This window comes from Arvicanthis niloticus, chromosome 13, assembly GCF_011762505.2.
Source record: "Arvicanthis niloticus isolate mArvNil1 chromosome 13, mArvNil1.pat.X, whole genome shotgun sequence".
In the NCBI taxonomy this organism is placed as follows: domain Eukaryota; kingdom Metazoa; phylum Chordata; class Mammalia; order Rodentia; family Muridae; genus Arvicanthis; species Arvicanthis niloticus.
The window spans coordinates 56,048,592-56,075,399 of record NC_047670.1 but is presented as its reverse complement, the minus strand read 5'-3'; the positions used below and the strand labels follow the sequence as shown (position 1 = coordinate 56,075,399).

At 46.4% G+C, this 26,808-nt stretch overlaps 1 protein-coding gene across 5 annotated transcripts in view; it reads left to right on the top strand.

Moving 5' to 3' along the window:
* The window catches only part of Mrtfa (myocardin related transcription factor A), a 168,751-nt gene that overhangs the window by 125,173 nt on the left and 16,770 nt on the right, over positions 1-26,808 (top strand). For all 5 annotated transcript variants that reach the window (XM_034517562.2, XM_034517561.2, XM_076911664.1 and 2 more), the window contains one exon: positions 11,853-11,918. In XM_034517562.2, the coding sequence (XP_034373453.1) occupies positions 11,912-11,918 (7 nt within the window). In that variant the 5' untranslated portion in view covers positions 11,853-11,911. The remainder of the gene's footprint in view (positions 1-11,852; positions 11,919-26,808) is intronic.

The following is a 26,808-nucleotide window of genomic DNA, read 5'->3' as shown; positions in this document are numbered from 1 at the left end:
GTTAGCTTTCAAGATTACATGATGGTAAGAAAATTGACACAGCAACAGAGTCAGGGCTGCAGCCTGTGACTTCTGCTTCTTACTTTAATGTTGTTTGAATGCCTTTGCTCAGCACTTACAAATATTCCAATTATCTCTCACTCCTGCAGCCATCAGCTGCCAGTAGCTTGTCAGCTACAGGTAGGACCTTGTGAGTCCCTCCCCAGTCCACACTGGAATAGACCGGCTTGCTCGTGTGCAGGTAACTACAGCTGTTGGAGTTTATGAGTGCAGTGACCACGTCGTCCATAAGACAGCATTTCACAGCACTTTTCCCCGTCAGTTCCTCTTCTGTTACATTCTCTGAGCCTTGTGGGAGGAGAAGTTTCTAGAGATGTCACATCTGTGGCTAAGCACTCACTAGTTTCTGACCTCCAGCACTGTGACTAATTGAGTCTTCATGGACTGTGCCCACTGCAGAGAGAGGCTTCTCTGTTCTAGGTGAGAACAGGTCTAATCTGTGGTATAAACAGAAAATACCTAGAAGGCCATTTGACAGTATGTCCACTTAGTAACACAGTAGTAGCCTCCACCCAGGCCTGTGACCTTCCCCATGTGCTTTTGTACAGGTTAACAAAACGGAAAAAAGTCTTCCTGTGAAGGAGGCTTCACATCCAACCAGAAAGTGGTTAGTTTCTCCCATGGCAGTCATGGCACAGTTGTACCAGGGAGCACTTCCTACTGTTGTGCCAGGGAAATGTTAGTGATCTCCAAAAACACACACAGGAGCCAATCTGGTGCAACTCACAGCAGGGTCTTTATTCTATTTGAGCTAGCTCAGCCCCCACCCCGCAATGCACCACCATTACACAGGATGGTTTTGGTGGTGGTGGTGAGCCCTGAATGTCTATTGGAGGAAGGCTTTAGAGTAAACAGCAAGCAGGGAATATGTGTGCAAGCATCTAATCGGAAAGCCACTGTGGCCTTTAACATGATTGGCTGGTGCTGGGAGTCATATCTTTTTTTTTTAATTTATGTATTTATTTTATGTATATAAGTCCACTGTAGCTGTCTGCAGACACACCAGAAGAGGGCCTCAGATCTCATTATAGATGGCTGTGAGCCACCATGTGGTTGCTGGGAAATTGAACTCAGAACCTCTGGAAGAGCAGTCAGTGCTCTTAACTGCTGAGCCATCTCACCAGCCCCAAAGGTTGGTTTGTTTTATTTATTTATTTGTTTGTTTGTTTATTTTGGTTTTTTTTTTTTTTTCGAGACAGGGTTTTTCTGTGTAGCCCTGGCTGTCCTGGCACTCACTCTGTAGACCAGGCTGGCCTCAAACTCAGAAATCCGCCTGCCTCTGCCTCCCAAGTGCTGGGATTAAAGGCGTGTGCCACCACCGCCCGGCGGGAGTCATATCTTAAACTTAATTTCTGCTCCCCTCTGCATTGGTAGTCATTAGGCAGAGGATGGGCTTGTAACCTGGGGTGCAGATTTGTTGGGGGAATAAGCTGGAGACACTGGTCTTGTTGAGGATTAGAATAGAGACTGGAGCTAGGATCTGGTTTTGTTGGGGGGCAACTTGGAAACTAATGCTAGGTACCAGCCTGTTAGTTTACCTGAGTTCAAACTTAGGTCAGGTTCTCTAAAATGAAGTCTGAATTTAAAAGCTTCTGCATCTCACTGTCTGACAGGTCAGCATTGTAACACACTGCATAAGACCATTGATAATTTCTCTCCCTCAGCAGCCGGAGTAGCACCACCTCGCACTAAGAGAAAGATGTGTTTCCTAGGCAGTCCCAGCTTGGTTTCTTCATGACACCAAAGCATGGGGTGTTCTCCGCTATTACTCTCAGGGAGTCTTACCATCCTAGTACAGATAGCCCACAGAACAGCAGCAGCCTCAGCCTGTATTGTCTTGGGGGCTTCTGGGGCTCTCTGACCTTGTGGGAGGTATCCTGTGTCTGGCACTGACACTCATGTTTGAAAGCCGTAAGTAAACATAGCTATCTTACAGCAAGTAATGAGTCACTGAGTCCCTTCCCTATTAGACCTTAGAGTCCAGGAGAATGAGAATCAGTTCTCTTCAGACAGCATTCCTAACAGCCCTGGTTTGGAAATGTAAAATGCTTGAGTTAGTCTGACGGGCCAATCACTTAATTAGTGTGTTACTCAGGATTCTCTCAAGTCACAGAACTTATGGAATGACTCTATATTAGGGGAATTTATTGTGATGACTTATAGTCTGTAGTCCAACTAACCCAACAGTGGGCAGCTGTGGATGAAAAGTCCAAGAATCTAGTAGTTGCTCAGTCCCATGAGGCTAGTAGTTTGAGCTGGTCTTCTGTAGACGGTTTCAACAGATGTGCTGGCAAGTAAGTGCAAGCAGTCGAAGAGTGAATCTTCTTTCTTCCAATGTCCCTATGTATACCTCCAGCAGAAGGTGTGGCCCACATTAAAGGTGTGTACCACCATGCCTGCATCTGGGACTTGCTTTGTCCTAAGCTAATTTTGAACTCCGAGATCTCCTTGTCTTAGTCTCCTGGGATTAAACGGTGTACTACCTTGCCTAGGTCTAAACTTTTTGTGGCCACTATGTTTCAAAATCTGCATGCCAAGGCCCAGGTCAGAAACTAGTGTCTTCCAGCCTCAAGATCAGGATCACAGGTGAGCCCTCCAATTCTGGATTGTAGTTCATTCCAGATATAGTCAAGTTGACAACCAGGAATAGCCACTGCAATCCACCCCTTATTAACTTTACACAAGTCATAGCTCATGTCCAAATGAAACAATAAATATGCCTAACATGATATAACTATGCTTCATACAATCTCAAACGTATTTGTAAATTTAAAATAGGTCAATGTCCCTTGGGAACATTCTTTTAGTATCTCAACTTAAATACCAATTAATGTTAAAGAAATTGGAAGAAAGCACAAATAGCTATACAAATGTGTTTTTAACAAAATAAAACAAGCATTCATATTACTTTATAATCCTCGTATCTGCAACTGGTTACCTGGCCTTAGATGGTATTTGTAACTTCCTTCCTCTACTACCCATTCTGTATTTCCTCTATCCTCTGCAAGCACCTCAGCAGGTCTTAGCTCTTTTCCTGGAGGAGTGACCCATACCTTCATTCCTGATGGGATTCCTGCTTGGATTAGGCTGTTGTAGTTTCCCATTGACTTTAGTCACAGGACATGGTAACACTAAGAGACGTCCTGAGGGATCTCCTGCACTCCAGACATGATCCTGCTTACCTCCACTGTGGAGAGACAATCAATTTCCCCATGGTAATCTGGATCTATCACCCTCCTAACACTGTTGCTCCTTTCTTAGCCCGTTGGTTTAAGGGCATTAGAAGCCCAAAGTGACCCGGGGGAGTCTGAGCTTCCAGTTCAATGGAATGTTTGTTGTGGCTCCTGGTAGGAGCACTCCCCTTCTGGAACCAAAACTTCTAGGCCAGCAGAACCTAAAGTTGTCTGGACAGAAAGCAAAAACTTTTCCTAGAGGGTTACTAGGAGTGATAGTGAGCAGAACTATTCCCTTTTCCACCCCTTGATTCCTGGACGCATGGACCCTGGCTATGGGAGAAACTGTACCATATATTGGTTACTGATTCAAAGCATATACTACCTTCTGAAGATCCCAGCTCTCCACGTTGCCGCCACCTACTTGACAATGCAACTGTGTCTTCAAAAGGCTATTCCTGCTTTCTAGCAGACCAGCTGCTTCAGGATGGTGGGGTCATAGTAAGGCCAGTGGATTCCATGGTCGTGGGCCCACTGTCGCACTTCTCTGACTGTGAAATGAGTTCCTTGGTCAGAAGCAATACTGTGTGGAATACCATGATGGTGGATAAAGGCATTCTGTAAGTCCACAGATGGACTTTGGCAGAAGCATTATGTGCAGGAAAGGCAAATCCATAACCAGAATAAGTATCTATTCTAATAAGAACAAAACATTGTCCTTTCCACGGAGGACGTGGTTCAATGTAGTCAACCTGCCACCAGGTTGCTGGCTGGTCACCTCGAGAAATGGTGCCATATCTGAGGCTCAGTGTTGTCTCTGCTGTTGGTAGATCTGTCATTTCGCAGCAGCTGTAGCCAGGTCAGCCTTGGTGAATGGAAGTCCGTGTTGTTGAGCCCAAGCATAACCTCTGTCTTGGCCACCGTGGCCTCTTTGTTCATGTGCCCATTGGGCAATGTCAGGGATGGCTGGGAACAGAGGCTGACTGTCCACAGAACGGGTCATCTTATCCACTTGATTACTGAACTCCTCCTCAGGTGAAGTCACCTTTTGGTGAGCATTTACATGGGACACAAATAGCTTCACATCCTTTGCCCATTTGAAGAGATCTGTCCACATACTTCTTCCCCAGATGTCTTTCTCACCAGTTTTTTAATCATGGCCTTTCCAAGTCCCTGACCATCCAGCCAACCCATGAGTCAGTGAAGAGTTGTACATCTGGCCATTTCTTCTCCCCAACAAACTATAGGTGCATGCTTGGCAGCAAATGGCATTGTAACGGCAGTAGAAACCATAGGCGTTTGGGCAAATTCTTCATGTAACTTGTACTTTCAGGACCTGCTCGGACTCAGTCATGTATATACCACTTCTATTTGATGATAGACTGCTACTGTGCACATCCTACTTTATGACTTCGAGGGTCTGATAACACCCAGCTCATGATGGGCAGTTCAGGTCACATGGTAACTTGGTGTCCTATTGTCAAATGTTCAGTTATTGGGCCACTAAGGCTTAATAATAGGCCAAGAGCTGTTTTTCCAGAGAATAGTTGTCTGCAGATGACAGTAGAGCTTTACTCCAAAATCCCAAAGGTCTCTTCTGTGATTCACCTACAGAGGCTCCAATCAGCATCTCTATCTGCCACTGACAGCTTAAGTACCATCGAGTCTGCTGGGTCATATGGTCCAAGTGGTAGAGCAGCCTGCACAGCAGTCTGGACCTGTTGAAGAGCCTTCTCCTGTTTCAAGCCCCACAAAGCTAGCAGCTTTCTGAGTCACTTGGTAAATGGGCATGAGTAACACAACCAAGTGAGGTTGGTTTGCTGTCTCCAGAATCCAAATAGACCTACTAAATGTTGTGCTTCTTTCTTGGTGATGGGAGGGACCAGGTGCAATCACTTATCTTTCACCTTAGAAGGAATATCTCTGCATGTCATACACCACTGGAGTCCTAAGAATTTCACTGAGGTAGTCGGTCCTTGAATTTTGGTTGGATTTATTTTCCATCCTCTGATAAGCATATGTGTTACCAATGAGTCCAAAGTGGTTGCTACCTCCTGCTCACTTGGTGTAATCAGCATAATGTCATCAATATAGTACACCAATGTGATATTTTGTGGAAGAGACAGGTGATCAAGATCCCTTCTAACTAAGTTATGACACAGGGCAGGAGAGTTTATATATCCTTGAAGCAAACTGTAAAGGTATACTGCTGGCCTTGCCAACTGAAAGCACATTGCTTCTGGTAGTCCTTATGGACAGGTACTGAAAAGAAGGCATTTGCTAGATCAGTAGCAGCATACCAGGCACCAGGAGATGTGTTATTTTGCTCAGGTAACAAACCTACATCTGGTACAGCAGCTGCAAATGGAGTTACTACCTGATTTAGTTTTCAATAATCAGTTGTCATTCTCCATGATCCACCTGTCTTCTTCACTGGCCAAACAGGAAAGCTAAAGGGAGATGTGGTGGAAACCACCACCCGTGTATCTTTCAAGCCCTTGGTGGTGGCAGTGATTTCTGCAGTTCCTCCAGGAATATGATGCTGCTTATGATTCACTATTTTCTTTGGCAGAGGCAGCGCTTAAGGCTTCTGTTTAGCCTTTCCAGCCATAACAGCCATTACTCGACAGGTCAGGGAACCAATGTGAGAATTCTGCCAGCTTCTAAGTATATCTATCTTAATTATACATTCTGGAACTGGGGGATGACCACAGGGTGTATTTGGGGACCTACTGTGAATTGGACATAAGCCAAAACTCCATTAATCACCTGGCCTCCATAAGCCCCTGCTTTAACTGGAGACCACAGTGTTTCTTGTTATATCCTGAGGTCAGTGTCAGTTCAGAACCAGTATCCAATAGACCCCAGAAAGTCTGATTACTTCCTTTCCCGCAGTGTACAATAAAAGGGCACTTATAAAAGGTCATAGGTCCCTCTGGGAAAGAACTGGAGAAAGGCTAATAGCAAAACTTCTAGGTGTCTGATCAAGATCCTTCCTCAGGGGAACCTGGTCACCCCTTTATTCAAGGGGTTCTGGGTCTTCAAACTGGCTCAAGTCTGGAAATTGATTCACTGGCCGATTCCGCCTTTTGCCACTATCCAATGTAGCCTTTCTTTCATTTGAGAATTTTTCTGCTTATACAGATCAAACAGATATGCAGTAGGCTTTATATCTATTTCATGCCTGGAAACACCATGACTGATTAGCCAGTACCAAAGGTCCGTATGACGAGGCATGCCATTATAAATTTCACCTCTCCTGCGTTGACCATTATGGGCTGGGTCATTATGAACATTGTTTTGCCTATACTGCCCATTATAATAACTGGAGGAAGAGGAAGAAGAGGAGAAGAAGACGAAGACGACGACAAAGAAGAAGAGGAGAAGAAAGAAGAAGCCGCCACTGCCTTGATAGGGAACTGAGAGGAATTTAAGTTGGAATAGATAGAGGCAAATACACACACTGGCACTTGGCACAGGAACCCTCAAGCAGCTGAGCAGAGAAGGGTAAAGGGTGTAAGCATGTACCCTGACTGGCTAGCTTTTTGTGTTTCCCCTGAAATGTGTTTTAAACAGTTGGCCCTGTGATAGCAAGAGAAAATGTTACAAGTTGGCAGCAGAGTGTTAAAGGAGGAGAGAGTGGGTTCTGGGCTCTGACTGTGCTACAGGGCTTTCTGACAAAACATGTATCATGACTTGTAGTTATTTCTTTGTTGTCACTGACGTGCAGGGTCTCCCCATTGTCCTGTGTGTGCCTGCTGTGCAGTGACGGTCTAGTCCAGTTCTTGCTGATGACTGAGTGAAGAGCACTCTCTGCTCAGCTCCCAGTTCCTGCTCTGGGTGTGGACGGTGGAAGGAAGGCCAACAGCAGAACTCAGGAGCCATCTTCTCAGGGCACCTCCAGCTGCTTCCCAATGCATTTATTTTATTTATTTTGAAGCAGGATCTCATGCATCACCAGCTGGCCTTGAACTGAATATATATAAGCCAAAAAAGACTTCCAACTTTGATCCTCCCACCTGTGTCCCCCAGATTCCTGGGACTGTCACCACAACTAGTTTGCATGCTGCTGGGCCTAGTGAATGCTGGGCAAGGATTCTACCAACTAAGCTCCATCCTGGGCCCTACTTTTTACCTGCTTAATTTTTATTTTAATTGTATTTTATGTGTATGGGTGTTTTGTCTGCATTTATGTCCATGTACCAGTTAACATGAGTGGTGCCTAAGGAGTCCAGAAGAGGGCATCAGATCCCCTAGAACTGATGTTATAAGTGGTTGTGGGCCTCTATGTGAAATTGAACCTTGGCCAGTGTGCATAACCACTGAGCCATCCCTCCGGCACACCATAAGAATAAAACTAGTATGTTCAGAGTATCTGGGTCTAAATGGTAGATCATGTGTTTTTATAATTTGAGTACTGCTAAGTGAATTTAAGGATATGGGATCAACTACAGTGTAAAATGCATGAATAAAATCAACATGACTCACTGATGCAAGGATGATGCTCTAATCAACATATGCTAAGCTTTGAAGACTAACACCCAGCTGCTTCTCTAGACCTTCCCAGGAAAAGAAGTCCTCTAGTTTGAAGCTAGAGAGTGGTGGGAGTGTGTTTAATAAACTCAGTGCTTTGTCCACTCACTCCAAGAAATAGTTAAAACCAGTTCAAATGATTTACTTTTATTCTGAAATCTGTTTTGTGTGTGTGTGTGTAAGAGAGAGAGAGACAGACAGACAGACAGACAGACAGAGAAACAGAGAAACAGACAGAAAGACATGGAGTCTTAGGACAACTTGGAGGAGTTGGTTTTCTTTCATTGTTTGGATCCCAGGAATCAAACTCAGTCAGTCTTAGCAGCAAGTGCCTCTACCTGTGAACCATAGAGAGTGCTAGTCTGGGGAGATATATGGAAGTAAGAATTTGGCATACTCTCCTGTTTGACTATACATCTCATCTTTAGATGTCCTCATCTTTTCCCTAAGTAAAATTAAAAAAAAAAAAAAAAAGAACAGAAATGTCTGCTTGTGCACAAGCTTGCCTTCACCTTTACCATTTCCAAGTCTCACATAAATACAGCGTCTGTTTGTAAGTGGGATTGTGTGAGCAGCCTGTATACAGAAGAACAAATGCATTTATAGCTGACGGATGGGGAAGCAGCTGAGTGGTTGCCAGCAAAGAACTGGAGGACCCCGCTGGAGGGACTGCTTAGTGGTGAGGAGCACTGGCTGCTTTTCAGAAGACAGAGGTTCGATTCCCAGCACCCACATGTGGCTCACAGCCAGCTGTAGTTCCAGTTCCAGCTGGAGCCCTGCTTCGTGTCTCCACAGACAGTGGGGGGTGGGGGGGGCGGGTGGGATTCCCACAGATAATCAGAACATCCATACACATAAAATAATAAAAATTTTTACAAAGAATTGGAAGAAAGAGAAAAGAAACCAGATTAGAATGGCCATCCCTAGAGTTCTCACTCTCCCATCTCCCAAATAACAGCACAGTTACACAGTGGCCTTCGTGACCCTGCCTGTGGGTGTTTCACTCAGTTCTATTAATTGGTATTTCAAAATTACTCTTGAATAATAGCTGTTTCACTAATTATTCTTTATTGAAATGTTCGTGCTTAATTTAATTTCATTGGTCTCTGCTCTCTGAAATCAAATTAATTGGTTATATTTAAGCAGTCTTTAATAGCTTATCTTATGCCAGGTCTTAGAGACACTGTAGAAGATGACAGCCCATTGCCCCTTTATCCGCTTCCATCCTGTCTGGCCTGGCTTTCCCTTCTCTTTCTTAAGAGTAAAGGCTGCAGGCTAAGTGCCCACACCTGAAAACTACTGAGCAGGCTGGAACCAGCTTCTGTTCTCTTAAGCTTTGTTGCACGAAACAAAAAACGTAAAGGCCTGTGCTCTAATTTTCTTCTTTGTGAAAGGAGATGATGATCACAGCCATCTTCCTAGAGCTTCCTACCTTCTTTGTCAGTGCTGAGGTTAAAACTGAGGGCCTTGCGTGCGTGCGTGCATGCATGCGTGTGTTAGCTACGCCGCCCGAGCCATCAGGTCATCCCGTGTGGTGGTTAAGTAAGTTCAAAGCACAGCAGCCACTGAACACAGCTGCAACCATAACAAACCCGTGTCTCCTTGCCGGCTGGATCTTATTTCTGTGTTGCTGGTGTTTATGTTAACGCAGACCAGTTCCTTGGCGAGATTCCTCCACTGACGTTGATTACCTCATCTCCTTTGACCCTAATCTGAACCAGTGGTTTTCCTCAGCACCAGATAATGAACCCATGAGGCCTGTTATCTCAGCAGAGCTGACTTGCAGAAAATCTTGAGAGAAACAAAGGAGTTATGACATCAGATTGTTTGGGTTCAATTTTTGTTCCACCCCTTATTACTGAGAAAAACGAGGTGAATTGATCTCTGTAGGCCTCATTTTCCTAACCTGTAAGATCAGATAAACAATACCAATCTCCTTAGGGCTCTTAGGAAAATTAAGTGATTTTAGACCACAAATGCATGGGGCTGAGAGGACGCTCAGAGAGCATTTGCCTGGTATGCACAGGGCCCAGGTTTGATCCCGTTGTCACAAAGCAGCACGCACGCAGAGAGAGAGAGAGAGACAGAGAGAGAGAGAGAGAGACAGACAGACATATGCACACAGACACACATACCAAAGATGTGTAAAATAGGGTCTGTCACAAAGCACACGCGATAAATACCAGCCACTGATGTGATGTTGTGGTGGTAAATCTCCCAGTGTGGTTGGCGCTTTTACCTATTAAGACTTTATTTTAAGCAATGTTAATTTGTAAAATAATAGCTTTTTTGTTAGATTTCCAAACTCTGCCATCATTTTGAGAGTCAATTCAGTTCTCTTTCTCTTTCAAGATACGGTTTCTCTGTGTACCTCTGGTTCTCCTGTAACTCACTCTGTACACCAGGCTGGCCTCCAACTCAGAGATCTGTCTGCCTCTGCCTCCTGAGTGCTGGGATTAATAATGTGTTCCAACTCAATTCTTTATAGCCAAAGTAGGCTTTGAATTTTTGATCCTCCTGCCTCAGTCTTCTGAGTAGCTGCCCCCAGATTCCTGTCATTAAATGCCTACTGTAATAAAATACAAATAACATTTTTTTTAAGACAGACTTTTACTTTGTAGCAACCCCAGGCTGATGTGAAATTTTTAACAGTCCTTTGCCTCTGCCTCCAAAAGATGGGAGAGTATAGGTATGAGCCACCATGCTCAGCTTAGTAAGACTTATTTTTTTTTAAATTAAACTTATTAGGAGTTTGTAAATTAGCAGGGGAGATATTCAGAGATAACTATGTACATCGCAAAGGTCACTGTACAGGTAAAGTAGTTCAGGTGACCTAAAGTAATTCTGAATATAAGGGAGACTGGATAAAAAGAGTGGGCATTTTCAAGCAAAAATGGAATTTTAAAAGTGGGAAAGTCCATGGTACTTAAGGAAAAGTGAAACTTACCATTCTCGTGGGGTGTCTCATCCTAGGGAATAGTGCCTGTAAGTCACTAGTGCAACCAGATGTGACATAAGAGCAGCAGGAGGCAAGCTTGCTAACAGGCCAGGGAAAAGAACTCGGAACACAAATTGTAGTTTTGAGAGAAAGAGGAGCTCTGCTTTGTTGACCTTGAGACATAGGCAGAAGTCCAGCCATTGTCCTCCCATCCTTGGGTGCCTCCAAAAACTGCTGTGTAGAAAAGGCCTGTGCCAGTACACCCCTGTTCTAGGAGATGCAGAAAAGGCCTGTGCCAGTATACCCCTGTTCTAGGAGATGCAGGTCCCCTCCCATGTGACTTTCAGGGCCCTGCAGTTGAAACCTGCTATACGGAAGGGGACTTGCTGTGGGCTACGGGATCCTTCTAACTGTCCCTGGACATTTCTTAGCATCGTAACCACAGCTATGCTAGTTGATCCTTTGAGTAGTGTGTAGTTGTAAAGATGATTGGTGTTAATTTGGTAAAAATCCCTGTTGTTTCATTAAGCAGTGTTGCAGAACAGAGCTAGGAGCCACACCTGTCTCCACTAGCCCAGATGTGCACTAAGTCATAGCACAGCTCTTGGTTGTCTCATCTCAGCAGAGAAAGGCCTGTGTGAAAACAGAGCCGTGTAGATGGCTAGATACCTTGTAGTCTAGAGGAATGTGGTGCGTGGTGAAATTAGCCATAATTTTTAGATCCTGGTCTTTGTGCAGAGTGTATTTGTTCAGCATGCTATGTGCAAACATTTGTTGAAAACTTACACAGCAACCGGAAGCTCTTTGTGCTGGGCGCCAGCCCCATTAGACTTTCTTTGAGCTTAGAACTAGTGTTTCTCAGTCCCAGGAGGAAGGCTGAGTCCTGTAAGGTTTAAGCAAGAGGCAAGACTGGTAGTTTGTGGATTGTTATCACCCTGCAAGACTCTTTGCAACTTCCTCTTGCCGCCCACAGCAGAATGCGGAAACCCTGCTGTGTCAGGCCACTTCTGCAGTGCCCACGGCTGAGTGTGGGATCCTCCTTTCACATCACAGGCTAACTTGTAGACTCTCCTGCATTTGAGAATGTGTCTGCTGAGATGGAATGGTTGACTAACCTTCATGTGTCTTCTCTTCTTGCCACCATGCAGTCCTGCAGCTGAAGCTCCAGCAGCGGCGGACCCGGGAGGAACTGGTGAGCCAAGGGATCATGCCGCGTAAGTGTCTCTCTCAGCATTTATGCACTTGTTCTTTGTGTTGGCAACAGAGCATCCCACAGAGCAAGGGTCACAGGTCGTCTTTCCAGTCTTACCCATCTCTTACTTTTCCGTCAGGAGTCCTTGATGGAACAGGTTGTCAGTCACCCCCGTCCATCATGTTCAGTGAAACAAGCACTGTTAGGCTTCAAGCAGGTCTGCAAGATAGTCCTGTGCTTTTGGATCGCCCCTTTCCTGGGGTTACTGCGTCCCTTCATGGGAGAAGCAGGGGCTTCTCTGTTCACATATACTTCACCCCTGTGCTCAGCAGTTAGGAAGAAACCTGTATGCTTCCATTGCAGACAGGTACTGTCAGTGAACTAGTTTATTTTAGAGCTATGAGGCACCCATGGCGGATGTGGGTGTGTGCATGCCTGGATGGAGCTGTTAGTGAGCTGCTCTGACACTGGGCCAGTGGCTGCATCCCTGGGGTAGAAATGAAACCAAACCTTAGACTGTTAGAAACAAGAAAGCCTGCTTTGAATACTAAGAGCGCTGTAGACAGTGAAGGCTGGAACCAGGGTCTTGCTCTTCTGACATGTTCTCAGCAGATCTCACAAGCTTCCGTCCCCTGGTGGTATGTCGTCACCACTGGGCTCCACCCTGAAGAGGAAGACAGTACACACACACACACACACACACACCAATCAGCAACATCTGTTTCATGGTCTCCCCCTCACGTTATTGCCTGCTGCCCCAGTGCTATCCATGTTGTCGGCCACTCACTCAGAGTAGTCACGTGTGCAGCTGACAGTGAATCTGCTCCTGCTTTTAGGAGAGCTGAGGTTAGAAAGGCAAGAATGAAGTGGGGAATAGAGACAAGGAAGATAATATTACACCACCTTGTAAGTGCAGTGTAGCAAATTAATAGTAGTGGATATGTTAACAGTTACAGGGAAAGGTTGGAGTCACTTTGGAGAAGCTGGCAAAGAAACCTGATGCTATGGTTCATTCCTATAGTTCCATCATTTGGGAGGCTGCGGCAGGAAACGATGTCACAACAACTACAGCAAAAGACAAAACAGAAAAGGCGTATCAGAAAAGGCAGTGTCTGAAGTATAGTGAGCTGGGAGTAAGGGGTACCACACAGAGAGAGGAGGGTGTTGGTTTGTGGGCATATTAGGAAGCCACTGAGGCTTCTAAAGGGTTGAGGATGGCGTTTGATTCATATTGTGTGTTCACCTTCTGTTCACTGCCCCTCACTATGGTGTGACTCACCTCTGTAGTAGTGTTTTCAGTAGGGCAGCAGTGTGCTTTACAGTCTGAAGGCTCATCAAGGAGCCAGATCCATCCTCTTAGATCCTTCACGAATGGCATATTTGTTTAATGTCCAGGAAGCCTCTCATACATTATAACCCTCCAGACATTAAACGCAACCAGAGTCTGGGTTGCTGCAGCCACCTGCGTGCAGATCCATAGCAGCTGCTGTAAGGCATCACAGTTTTGAGAGCCTTGTTTTAGGGCTGTAGGAGGTTCAGGGTCAGGAGGTTGTGCAGGAGTGGAACGCCCACATCCCCACATTCTTCTTCCCAACTACCATACTATACTGGGACCATCGTCGGCTAGAACTGAGCAGTCATGGCTTCCTTGCTTGGCACTTCTTTAGCGTGGTGCTCAGAAATTGCAGTTGTCAGCGCATACCTTCAGCTACCTGAACTCCTGAAGAAAGTCACTTATTTGTGTTTCTGTCCCCCAGTACCTAGCCCTAGATGAATGAAGACAGCCGATTGCAAAGTGTGTGTGTGTGTGTGTGTGTGTGTGTGTGTGTGTAGAAAAACTAATATAATAGCCAGAATTATAGTCATGGGATTTGAAATAAACTCAGTAACCTCTCCCATCCTGCTGGGAGCTCAGGTCTCAAGCTGTCCTAGATACTACTGCATGCATGTGTGGGTTGTCTCTGTGGATTGGGAACACTCAACCTCTCCTGTGGGAGTGGAAATGGCTCCTTGAGAGTATCTCCCCTTCAGGAGCTCTCCCCTGTGGAAAGTGCTGGTTTTCAGCTTCTTTCATAGGAAAGGGGAACAAAAAACGATGGCGAGGAAGAAAAGTGAAGTGTAGGCAAGTGTCAGGTGTGAGGCGCCCCTCTCACCAGTGTGCGGGAATGCACACACTGGGTAACATTGATAGGCCCCGGGCTTTCAGAGAGGCTTGTTACTTCTGCTGGCCTACAGAGATGAGTAACCCTACCTCAGTCCACCCTCCCCACCTCACCCCCTACCATGCTGGTGCTCACTGCCCTCCTCACCTTCACCACAAGACTTTTAAGGGAACCGTGGCTGGTGCCAGCAAGCAGACTGAAAAGTAACACCAACTCTGAAGTGTCCACTTCGGTCTATTGGGGTGGCTTGAGGAGTCTCCATAGAGCCCTTGAATTTAAATTTGGTGTATACCTGAGGAGGAAGGAAGGAAGCAAAGCCAGAGAAAGGAGCAAAGTCCCTGGGGCTGTATTTTATTTCTGGTTTATACCTTAAATCAAATCTTTTATGACTGGAAAGGAAAAGTCAACCTAATTTATTTCCCAGAACACTCCCTTGCAGTTCCCATGTAGGCCAAGCCACTCCATTCAGCTGGGACAGCAAGTCTGTGGGACATGGTGTGCTTCAGTGGTTCCTTCCCTTCATGATTCCTCTGCACTGAGAGCAGCCTTCTGTAGGACCTAAGGGATTAAACTCTGCTAGTTCCCACATAGCTTTGTCTGCGGCTCGTGTTCTCTGATTGCGTGTCTCAGCTATGGATGTGGAGCTGGTTTCTGATGTACTCTAAACAGGACCATTTCCCAGTATCCTTGAGTCTCATTATGTAAACACATGTCTCAAATATAACACCACTTAAAACTCATCAAATACAGAGTGCCAGAAAGGAGGGGTCCATGCAGTCCTGGCTCTGAACTTTATCTAGTGCTTTCTGAGGAAGAGGGCACATGCAAGAAGCAAGTGGGCCTTTCAATCCAGAGCCAGGAGTGCCCTTGTGATCAGGAAGGACTCAGATTGGCCTTGAGTGTGGCCCTTTGTTTTCCACCCCCATGCTGACAGATACACACGAGTGAAGGTCAGGGATGGGACCAGCTGTCAGAGAGGCTTGACATTTTCCAAAGGCAGATGATAAAGGGGCTCCTGTGAATTCCTGGGTGTGAGAGAAGAGCCACTCATCTTTCCTTCTCAGCCTGTTCCACCGAGACTTCTGGACAATGAGCAGAAGTCGGGAGTGCTTTTCTGGTGCTGCAGCCGATGCCAGCAACCGTGATGCTCCAGTGCACCAGTGAAGGAATACATCGTTGTGCTTGAAGTGCTCTGGGGGCTCGTCCTGGCCTTCCTGAGCTTGGCTTTTCAATCCTTTCATGTCTTCTCTCCCCCCTGCTTCTCTTCCTTCCTCCCGTTTTTTGGTGCTGAAAATCAAACCCAGGTCCTCGTGCTGGGCAGATGTTCTTCCTCCTGAGCTCCATTTCTAGCTGAGCCCTGTCCTTTTTATTTATTTATTTATTTATTTATTTATTTATTTTCTGTCTGTCTGTCTGTCTGTCTGTCTGTCTGTGTGTCATGTATGTTTGTATGTGTGTACCTGTGTGGTACATGTAAGTTTGTTTGTTTCTGTATGTGTGTAGATTTCAGGAATCACTTCTCTCCTTCATACAAATCCCAGGAATTGAACTTAGGTCATCAAGCTTGGCAGAAAACACCTTTACTTGCAAAGCTGCCATGTACCATGTCTTTACATTTCAATCCCTGTCTAGCCAGTGCCATTGGTGACTTCTGTATGACTGGTTAGGAGAATTCAGGAGTTTGAGGACAGCTAGTTAGTGTCATTCAGAAGCAGCCTCTGAGGTGCTCAGATGCAGTGATTAGCAGAAGAATGACTGGTTCCACCAGCTGCCTGTGAGTGGTTTCAGGTCTTCGTGTAAGTCCTGTGTGTCTCATGCTGACCCTGCACAGAATGGTTGTGAGCAGTGGGTCCTAAAGCTCTGAATGGACTCTGACCCACCATTGCTTTCTAGCCTTCCAGTTGCAGTCTGACCCTGTTGTCCATCTTGAACTAAGGATGTTGGCTACCTAGTCTCTACAGAGGCGGTTTGTACACTTGGCACCCATGGCTCATCTAAGTGGTCATTTTGTTAGGCCCCAGTATTTGCTAAAGAGTCCCTGTTCATCTGACCCAGAAGAGATGTCTTAGTTTAACAAAGGTTACACATCATCCTGTGAAGCAGTGGGATTCATTCGATGTCCCCTTTTTCACTCAAGTGAAATTCTTCTTTGTGAGTGGGGGAGGGTGACCTAAAGGAAACCTTGCCTGTCCCCGGGGTGCACTCGGGGCCACTGAGCTATGTTCGCTTCCTACAAAAGACTAAGGTGATAAAATTGTTGTTTGCTTGTTTTATAAAGGGCTTTTATAAACCTTTATCTTACCATGTACACTGGCGCTTTGTATACATAGATGTAAGTGTGTCACATGCATGCCTGGTGTCCACAAAGGTCAAAAGAAAACATCAGATTCCCTAGAAGAGAAGTGGCAGGCAGTTGTGAGTGGCCGTGTGGATACTGGGAATCAAACCAGGTCTTCTGCAAGAGCAACGAGTGCTCTTAGCTGCTGAACGGAATCTCCGGCCTGAAAATGCTGGTTTTGTTAGGGGCGTCTGTCTCAGTGCATACTTCATAGATCAGTGCCATTGTGTGGGCCACCGAAGGGCAGACCCTTGTCTGTCAGGCTTCGTCTGTCCATTTACTCAAGTCCATTTTGACGGATACTTCTTTATTAGTCTCAGAAGTGCCACCCTATTAGCCAGAGGTTTGGCCAAGATCTACCCTTTCCAGAAGAGCTTAGAAAACACCCCACCTCCAACACAGCTTTTACCCATGGGTAGTTCTGGTTGCCTCAGGCTCTGTCCAGCTGCTCCTGGGCCTCTCAGAGCCTCAGCACAGCCCTTCTGTCCTCTCAGGTACAGAGGTGATTTTGGCGGACGAGACGCTCTCCTTTTGCCCACACCTACCCTTTCCTTTCCTTTCCCTCCTCTTTCTCCCTTCCTCCAGCTCTTCATCTCCTTGTTGTTTTGTGTTGTGTTGTTTCAGTTTTTTGTTAACAAAAAGAATCCTATGAGATGATGTGTCCTTTCCACAGGAAGGTGATTGTTAACTGTAGTTACAGCTCTAGATGGTTTTTTTTTTGGGGGGGGGTGTATTTCAGGAATGAGGCCAGACTGACCTCTAGATTTGACACCTAGACATGTGAGCATGTGGTTCCTGAGATGCTTTCTTTTAACTCAGGAAGACCAGCTGGGCTCGTAGCTCCTAGAAGTTTCAGGCTGCGCTCTTGGTAGACATCGGAGTCCTTGTCTCTCTTCCTGCTGTTCCGGGGTGTGTGCCTCAGTGGACACTGACCAGCATAGAGGCCCTCCTGGGCCAGTTGCTCTCAAGTCCTAAAATAGAGTCTGGAGTTCACTGTGTGTGCCTGAATCGAAACAATAACAACAACAACAAACTTTGTTAAGCATGTAGAGAAAGTCTTTTTAAAATTATCATTTGTTTATTGGCCAGGCATGGTAGCACACACCTTTAATCACAGTACTCGGGGCAGTTGCAGGTGGATCTCTCTGAATTTGAGGCCATCCTCATCTACAGATTGAGTTCCAGAACAGCCAGAGGTATAGAGAGAGACCTTGTCTGAAAAACAGAATTATTTATTTTGTGAGTGGGTGTGTATGGGTGGGTATGTGTGTGGGAGGTCAGAGGACGTGGAGGGGTTGGCTCTCTTCCACCTTGTGCATCCTAGAGGTGAGACTCTGCTCAGCCGACTCAGCAGCAAGTACGTTTTCCCATGAGCCACCTCACTGGCCTCCAATTCATCTTTTGTTTTGTGACACCCTGGCCTAGAAATTGCCGTGTAGACCAGGCTAGCCTCAAACTTGTACTGGTCCTCGTGCCTTTGCCTCCCTACTGCTGGAATTAAAGGCACGTGCTGTCGTGAGAGGCCTCCAAGTAACCTTTCTGATGAAGTTTTTTATACAATGTTAATGTCTTTTTAAAAGATGAGGAGGGTGGTGTTGCTTTTCATAATTTGTTCTTATTGGAGGTATAAAGGACAATACTTTTCAAGGTAATAAGTGGGGTATGGCATGCCTAGTCTATAACATTCTAGGCCAGTCAGGACTGCATCTGAGAACCTATAAAAGAACAAAACCCGGAAGATACTAAAGGAAGCAGAGAAGACTGTCAGGCTGTCTGATGGCTACTTGGCTGATTTTCTAGCTCAGTGATAGATGCTTGCCCAGCACCCTCAGCACCACATGGGTAAAAGACAGAATCATCATACGCCAAGCAGAGCCCTGGGGCATGCCTGAGTGTGTGCATGCATGCATTCGTGTGTGTGTGTGTGTGTGTGTGTGTATCTGTGTGTCAGTGTGTCTGAGTGTGTTGCATATATTGTTATTTTGAGGATCTTTCCCAACTTTCAGATCATTCTCTCTCAGCTTCCCAATTTCTTGCCACCATGCCTGGCTAAGACTATCTTTTTAAAACTGTTTTGGACTTTACCAAGGAGGGTGTAGTGGAACAATAGGCCAGTCTAAGGCCTTTGGCTGCAGAAGGAAGTGATAGTTACAAACACCTGTGGCAACCATAAGAACCTAGCTCTGACCGTGACGACATGTACCTATAAACCCAGACTGGGGAGGTGGATACTGGAGGAGGGGCCTTGGGGCCTACTGGATCAAGGTTTAATGAGAGACACTATCTAAAGAAAGAAGGTGGAGGGGAAATCAAGCTCCATTAGTGGATAAAGGCACTTGCTGCCAAGCCTGATCACCTGTGTTCCATCCCCAGGACATACATGGTAGAAGCAGAGAAAACCAGATAGTTGCCCTCTGACTTTTATACATGCACCATGGTGTGTATACCCCCCCCACACACACAATACACAAAATGTATAAAATATAAAAGGAAAAAGAAATTTTAAAATGGGCCGGAGATAGGTGAGTGGTTAAGAGTGCTTGCTGTTCTTGTAGAGGATCAGAGTCAAGTTTGCACCACTCATGTTGGGTCACTCACAGCCACCAGTAACTTTGTCTCCAGGGGCTCCAAAACTCTGTTCTGCCCTCTCAGGCACAGGTTGTGTGTGTGGGGGGGGGGGCATACTTGTGTGTGTGTGTGTGTGTGTGTGTGTGTGTGTGTGTGTGTGCGCGTGTGTGTGTGTGTGCATGCTCAAACATGCATGTGTATTCATACAAACAGAAATATATTTTGAGTTTTTAGTAATAAAACAATTAAAATAATAAGCTGCAGAGTGGTCAAAGAAGATACCAGTTGTCGACCTTTGACCTCCACATTCGTATGTGCATATGTATATGTGCACACAAATAAATGTAACTGCAGGTATGTCAAAAAGAAACCTGGAAAATCAGTGTGTTGATCATATTTCTATTACCATAACAAAATACATAAAATAATCAATTTATAAAATGTTAGTTTTGTTCACAGTTTGTTTTAATGTATATATATGTGTTTGCCTGCATGTATGTCTGTGTGCCACATGTGTGCCTCTGGTCCCCATGGAGGCCAGAAAAGGGTATCAGAGCCCCCAAGGAACTACAGATGATTGTGAGTCACCGTGTCTGTGGTGGGAACCTAGTCTGAGTCTTCTGTAAGAAAAGCCAGTGTCATGGATTTGGAGACTACCACATGGTTGACTGGCCTGTGGGGACAGTATGCAGTGGTGACAGTGCACAGAGGAGCCAGGCTGTTCAGCCCATGCAGCTGGGAAGTGGAGGAAGGAAGGGCGGGGGGGGGGGGGTCCTTATCCTTTTCAAAGCCCTCTTATAGGGTTTATCACTTCCTGGTGGGAGCACAGGCTGAGGACTACTGGAAAACACTCACAGGCCATAGCAATCAATTCAAAGTGTTTGGCCTTGGTGTTTTAACCCTTAGTGTGCCATATCTTTGACATTTGTGTACTAGTCCATTGTACCCCCTCTGCTAGGTTTGGTCTTCCCACCACTGGAGGGTCAAGTCGGAGCTTCTCGAGCAGCTTGGACCTCAGATCTCTGCTTCTTGCAGTCGTCTTTTCTATGCATGTAGATGTGTGTGGAGGGCAGAGGTACTTTCATTTGTGGTAGTTGGCTTTTATGCTGGTCTGGGTGGGCGTGGCAGCCTGGTACCAAAACAAGGGTGGTGTCAAACCTGCATACCAAAACAGGATATGTGTGAAGCTTCATCTTGCCTGAGATGCATGGTTCCTTCTAACTAAAGCTCTGTCTTTGGTTCTTATGAACTTACTCTTATTCATGAACTTAGTCTACTGTTCTTATTGTCATAGTCAGGCCCTAGAGCTGTTGACATGACTCTGATTAATGGCCTTTGTTGCAGCTATTTTGATAGTCATAAGCTGTCAACTGAACACAGGGACAAAGACTGGAGGTCAGGCCCGGTTAGCACTCAGATTGCTTCATGCATAGGCTGTTTCTTTCCAATGGGTAAGAAGGGAAGAAACTTCAGCAGTATCCGTGCCTTCATCTTAACCCAGCAGAGCGGATGACAGAACACTTTCACTTTGCTTAATGTTAATAATCACTGGGTGTGGTATAGTAAGTGCAACTGCTGTTTTGTGGATAAGGACCGAAGCCTCAGAATCACATGACTTGCCCTTAGTCTCTTAGAAACAGAGGCACATTCAGCCCAGCTTTTCTGGGTCTAGACCTGGTGTTGACTCCTAAAGGAAATACTTCATAGTGGTACTTACACAAAGGAATTTCCAAGTCTGAAATACTTGAAGGGCTGGGGACATAGCTCGGTTGGTAAAGTATTTGCCTGCCATGTGTGAATCCTTGGGTTCAGCCCCCAGCAGCACATAACCACATAGGAGGTAGAGATCCCAGCCCTCAGGAGGCGGAGGCAGGACGGGAGCTCATCCACTGCTGCATAAGGTCAAAGCTATGAGCTTTGAGAAAGAAAGGGCCAGGAAAGGGGTTCTCTTAAAAACTGAAGCAGCATCCAGTTGAGGTGCTATGATTGCTGAGGTCAGGTTTCAGGAGGTAGAGATGAGAGCAGTTATTGGTTTCAGCCTTCCAGATTGCTGTCCATGCCTACTGCTTTGAGGGGCAGGAAGGCTGCTTTCTGCTTTGTCCATGAAAGCCTGTATTAAGTCAGGAGTGTTTAGTTTCTATGGATAATTCTTAAGTGTTGCATACCTCTGACTGGACAGTTTTCTAAGCCAGCACCTGCAGTCCATTACATGATTTCCAGGCCTTCAGAGCTGCTCCAGTGGGCCTGCAGTGCCCGGAGTTCTGTTCTCTGCCGGGAACAGAATCCCAGATTCATCTCATTGATGCTCATGTTGGCCCTTGCATGATAGCGGTCCAGCCCGTGCCCTTCTGTAGAATGTGAGGTCCCTTTCTGTTTCCTGTGTCTATCCCAAGATAGACTCTCTGTTCTTCCCCTGCTGGGTGGAAGGCCTAGATGTGATGGCCACACCCCTGATCCCAGGCAGCAGGAGGTGGGATCTGTCTCTGCAGGAGTGGGTTCAAGCCAGGGTATGAAGAAAACAACAGAAAGACCAGATTTGTTTGTCAGTACTTTATATCCAGTCCAGGACCTCACATGTGCAAGGCCCTGCTGCTGCTGAGGTACCTCCACCCATCCTGATTCTTTGACTCCCAGGAATTGGAGCTCTTTAGCCATGAAGTCAGTACAGTTGAAATGTCAACCTTGTCAATCAGTGGGCTGGCTGATGGCCCATATCTCAGAGCTGAAAACTCAAGCTAGGCTAATTGAGAAAGTTGGTGAAGGTCTTCCACATGTACTGTTCATTACTTAGGACTGTGGGGGGACGAGCATTGGTAAAGCCCCACTCTCTCACTTCTCTTTGTCCTTTGGACTAGTGAAACAGTCCAAATTTTGTGGTACCAAAATTGCCAACCCAGCAAAGATAAGACTTGTTGGAGCCCAAGACTCTAGAGGCCCCTGAACTCTCCTGGAGTGTCCTTGTCTTGAGCCGCACTTGGGGACATGCACAGTTTCTGGATTTACTTTGTGGAGGATATTTCTGTTCTGTTCTCCCCTGAGTGGAAGTAGAAGCTCTGTTCAGAGGATTTAAGAGTCGATGGCCAAGGTAACTTTACTGCTGCTTGTGAAAGAGAAAGCGTCCACATTCCCATCCCCAAGATGCCTGCCTTGCCTGTCTCTCAGTGGCCTTGTGTAGCATCTGTAGCAGCTCTGAAAAAGATAACTCCCCAGGGCTGTGCAATTCAGGTTCCTCTGGGTAGAGTTTAATTATCCAGTGACCCCTTTTCCTCTATGCTGGCCTCTTCACGAAGGGAAGAAGAAATAAAACAGAAGCCTGCACCTCTGTATTTGCTCAAGCTTAAAGCTGAAGTCTTACTTCTGTCATATGCCAATTTAGAGAAAAATGATAAAGTAATATAATGCCGGGGGGGGGGGGGGGCAAGATCTTTAGGGGAAAGGATTCTTTAGCTCACAGTCTCTCTAGAGTCTAGACTAGAGTCACCATTGTTGGTGGTTGGAGCCCCAAGTAGCTAGGCACACCGAATCTACAGTCACGAAGCAAAGAGGAGTTATCCATGAATGCATGCCTGTACTCAGCTCATTTGCTCTATTCTGATGAAGCTCAGGATCCCCTGCCTAAGGATGGTACCACCCAGAGTGGGCAAGGCTTCCCAACTCAATTAACATAATCAAGAGACTCCATCCCCTACAGACAGGCCCTCACAGGCCAACCTGTTGTAGACAACTTTTCATTAAGATTCTCTTCCAAGTGATTCTAGTTGGTTTGTTGTTGTTGTTGTTGGGTTTTTTTTGTTTGTTTGTTTTTGGTTTTGTTTGTTTTTTGAGACAAGGTTTCTCTGTGTAGCCCTGGCTGTCCTGGAACTGGAACTCACTCTGTAGACCAGGCTGGCCTCGAACTCAGAAGTTCGCCTGCCTCTGCCTCCCAAGTGCTGGGATTAAAGGCTTATACCACCACTGTCGGGATGATTCTAGATTATTTCAGATTATCAATACTAACTAACCACGGGGGCTAGGAGATGTCCCCATGAGTAAAAGCACTTGCCACCAAATCTTATGACCTGTTCAATCCCTGAACTCCCATGGTAGAAGGACCAAACTGACCCACACAGTAAGTTTAAATAAGAATAAAAACCTAACAATTACAACTAGGAAAAAAGGCTGAAAGCAGAAGGTATCCTAATGTGTGATAGTTACAGCTTACAGCTCCTGCCTACAGAGTTGTCCGTGAGCCTAAAGTGTAACCAGAGCCCAACAGCCATTGCCTTTCTTCTTGATGTCAGATCTGTAGAGAGACCCAGGCCCACACGCACACAGACAGACACAGGGTGGGTGGGACAGTGGGGGATGAGGAACTGAACTTGGTGGCTAAGTGCTGTGAGGGATGAGAAGCATCTCCAGAACTTCCTGGTGGGCCCTGGCCTGGATGCTTAAGTAAACCTGGAACTGCTTCCAGAAGGCGCTTCCTGTTTCAGCTCATGAACAAAGCCTTGTGGGCATCTTGATACAGCTCTGAGTCTGCCTATAATGGTTGAATGGTGTGTTCTTGAGAAAATGGAAATCAGAACTCTTTATCTTCTTAATTCACAAATGTGCTCATTTAAGGCAGCAACTTGTCAGAGAGGAGAAAACAGGTCCTGGCAAGAAGGCCCAGAGTATCAGCTGGTTACAGCCAGCTGGGGTGGAGCCCAGTCTGGGACTGAAGCTGTGTGGTAAGGAATGCCACAGCTCTTGGCCAGTGTGTCATTGGTGTCTGAAGCGTCTCTGCTCTTCCTGCTCAGTCTGAGCTGCACACTTGCCTTTGCTCAGAGGGTCACCAGGTCCCTAGGGGGGAGAAAGGGTCAAGAGCTGCCCTTTGCCACCAGAAATGTGTGCTCGTAACAGCTCTGGTGTCTGCATGGGTCATAAGGGACTTCTCTTCACAGAGACTGCCTTCCTGGAGTTCCGAGAACATGAAACTTGGGATGAGTAATGTCCTGGACCTTCCTGGCGAAGCTTTAAGACAGCAAGGAGGGAGGAGATGGAGTCCATGATGAGCGAGCACATCCCTCCTGGCTGGACACTTAATGTCTCTTCTAACTAACAAAGGCCAGGATTTTAAAACCCATTTTCCTTTTGCTCTGCTTCCCTGTGTCTAGTCTCCTTGGCATGGAAGGAAGCTCGGTGATTTGGGCACACCTGTGTCACTTGATCCTGCATCAGGAAAGCCCAGGCTTTACCCATAGCATCCTACATCTCCATCACTAAGTCACACTCTAATGTTCTTTAACACAGCTGGCTGGACAAGCACAGGAGTCGCTCAACCTCAACCCCAGAGACTCTGATCCCTCCCACATGGGTACATGATTGCTAGAAGTCTTCATAGACCTGAAGCAAGAGGCATTGCGCTCTCCTCCTGCTGCCTGGCAGAAGTGGCTATTGGGAAGTAGAATTCAGAATGGGAGGGGGGTAGGGGAACGACCTTAGGTAGGCTGCTCATGAGCTAAAGGAACCAACATGCTGGTCAGGGTAAGTTGAAGGAAGAAGGAGAGGCGGATGATGGCTTGGGAGGGATCCACCCTCCATGGTCACTGCAGCTCAGACAGTGCAGGTTTCATCATATAAAACTGGAGCAGTCCTTAGAGACCAGGAGGTGGTCGTTATAAATGGATAGGGCTCTGTCGTTGCTGTCGTGAGTTCTCCTGTCCTAGCTTCCTCTAGCACAAGAATTCTCCCAGCCTCCTTTGTCCTGGTCTGTCTAGTGTAAGGCTGCTCCACAGTGAGCAAACCCTAGTTTTCAAACTACAGTTTTCTGGGTGTGAATGCCCTGGTGTCTCTCAGATGGGTCCCTAAGTCCTTCTGTGCGCCTGTACTCTTGCTTGTGGCTGTGGTCAAGCCTGCCTTTCCACATGGCCCACAGTCAGGCCTACATCTAACTAGTACATCTGATTGGTGCAGCCTTGACATGCCACCCCCACCCCACTCTGCACCAATCTAAGTTCTCTCTGTTTTTTTGAGGAAGTTGAGAAACTAACTCAGAGAAGCAGAAAGACCTCTCCTTAGGATAACAGAATTGGGTTACAACCATGACTGTCATTTTCTAGTTTTTTTCTAACTTTCTGAGCTTATTAAGTGGAACATTGCCGTCCACAGTGCATGTGCTCCTGAGGGGACAGCCTCACATACTGTCCTTCCCTTTCACCTGGAGCAGTGGTTCTCAACCCTCCTGATGCTGTGACGATTTAATTCAGTTCCTCATGTCGTGACCCACAACCATAAAACTGTTTTCGTTACTGCTTCATAACTATAATTTTGCTTCTGTTATGAACTGTTATTAGCACCACACTCTAATCAACTAAGCTAACCAGCCAGATAAACTGTTATGTAAATATTAGAAGACCCCTGTGAAAGAGCTGTTCAACATCCCCCCAAGGGGTCATGACCCACAGGCTGAGAACCATCATTTGGAAGCAGGATTACCTACTGTTTGCACTGTGCATCAGGCCACCCGGTCTGTGAGCCTCTCCTGTCTCTGTCTCCCAGCTCACCATGAGGGCACTTGGGTCACAGAGAGTGCTCATACGCTTGCACTCCTATGAGTGTTGAGGACTTGAACTCAGGTCCTTACACATGTATGGCAAATGCTTTACTCAATGAGCCTTCTCTGCAAGGTAAGATGCTAAATTACCTTTGGTAAAATACTAAATTAGCTAGTTGTTAAAATACCGGAGTTAGCCGCTGGGCATGGTGCCACATGCCTGTGATCCCAGCACCTGAAAGTTGAGGCCAGGGGGTCATCCTGAGTTTGAATCTAGCTCAGGCTGCACAGTGAGACCACGTCTTAAAACAAAAACAAAACAAAGCAAAAAACAGTCTGTTGCAGTCCCTGCCATGTAAGCAAGCACTCACTGGATGTTAGTTTCCGTCTTGCTGGTATGACAACGTGCCCTTAGGTCAGTGGGTTCAGAATCTGTATCCACCATGGCCCTTTGACTTCTCACCATCTTGCACTGGAGGCAACTGTTGTTGGTACATGAAGATGAACTACCCTGCCGGGCGGTGGTGGCACACGCCTTTAATCTCAGCACTTGGGAGGCAGAGGCAGGCGGATTTCTGAGTTCGAGGCCAGCCTTGTCTACAGAGTGAGTTCCAGGACAGGCTATACAGAGAAAAACCCTGTCTCGAAAAACCAAAAAAAAAAAAGAAGAAGAAGATGAACTACCCCTTGTGTCAAGCTGTGTGTGCCTGTGAGGCATGCTTCTAGAAGCCTGGTTTGTGCATTACCCCTGGGTGGCAAGTATAGGATGTTCAGGTAGCCAGGACTTAGATAATCATCTGTGGCTGCAGCTCAGACCCAGCCAGCCTGAGAGAATCAGGCTTATGGCAGCAGTGCGGCCCACGAGCCAGTGGGTGTGTGCTTCTGGACACGTGGACATGGATTTGGTTCATTATTTATTTGTATGTTGACAGGTTCTCCCTATATAACCTTGACTGTTCTGGAACTCATAGAGACCCTCCTGCCTCTGCCTCCTGAGTGCTGGGATAAGAAGGTGTACAACCACCACACACAGCCTGATTCTTTTAAATAGAGTTTGCTGGGCAGTGGTGATACATACACACCGTTAATTGCAGCACTCGGGAGGCAGAGGCAGGTAGATCTCTGAGGTCCAGGCCAGCCTGGTCTACAGAGGCAGGTGGATCTCTGAGGTCCAGGCCAGCCTGGTCTACAGAGGCAGGTGGATCTCTGAGGTCCAGGCCAGCCTGGTCTACAGAGGCAGGTGGATCTCTGAGGTCCAGCCTGGTCTACAGAGCGAGTTTCAGCATGGCCACAGCTAAACAGAGAAACCCTGTTTGGAAAAAATAAATAA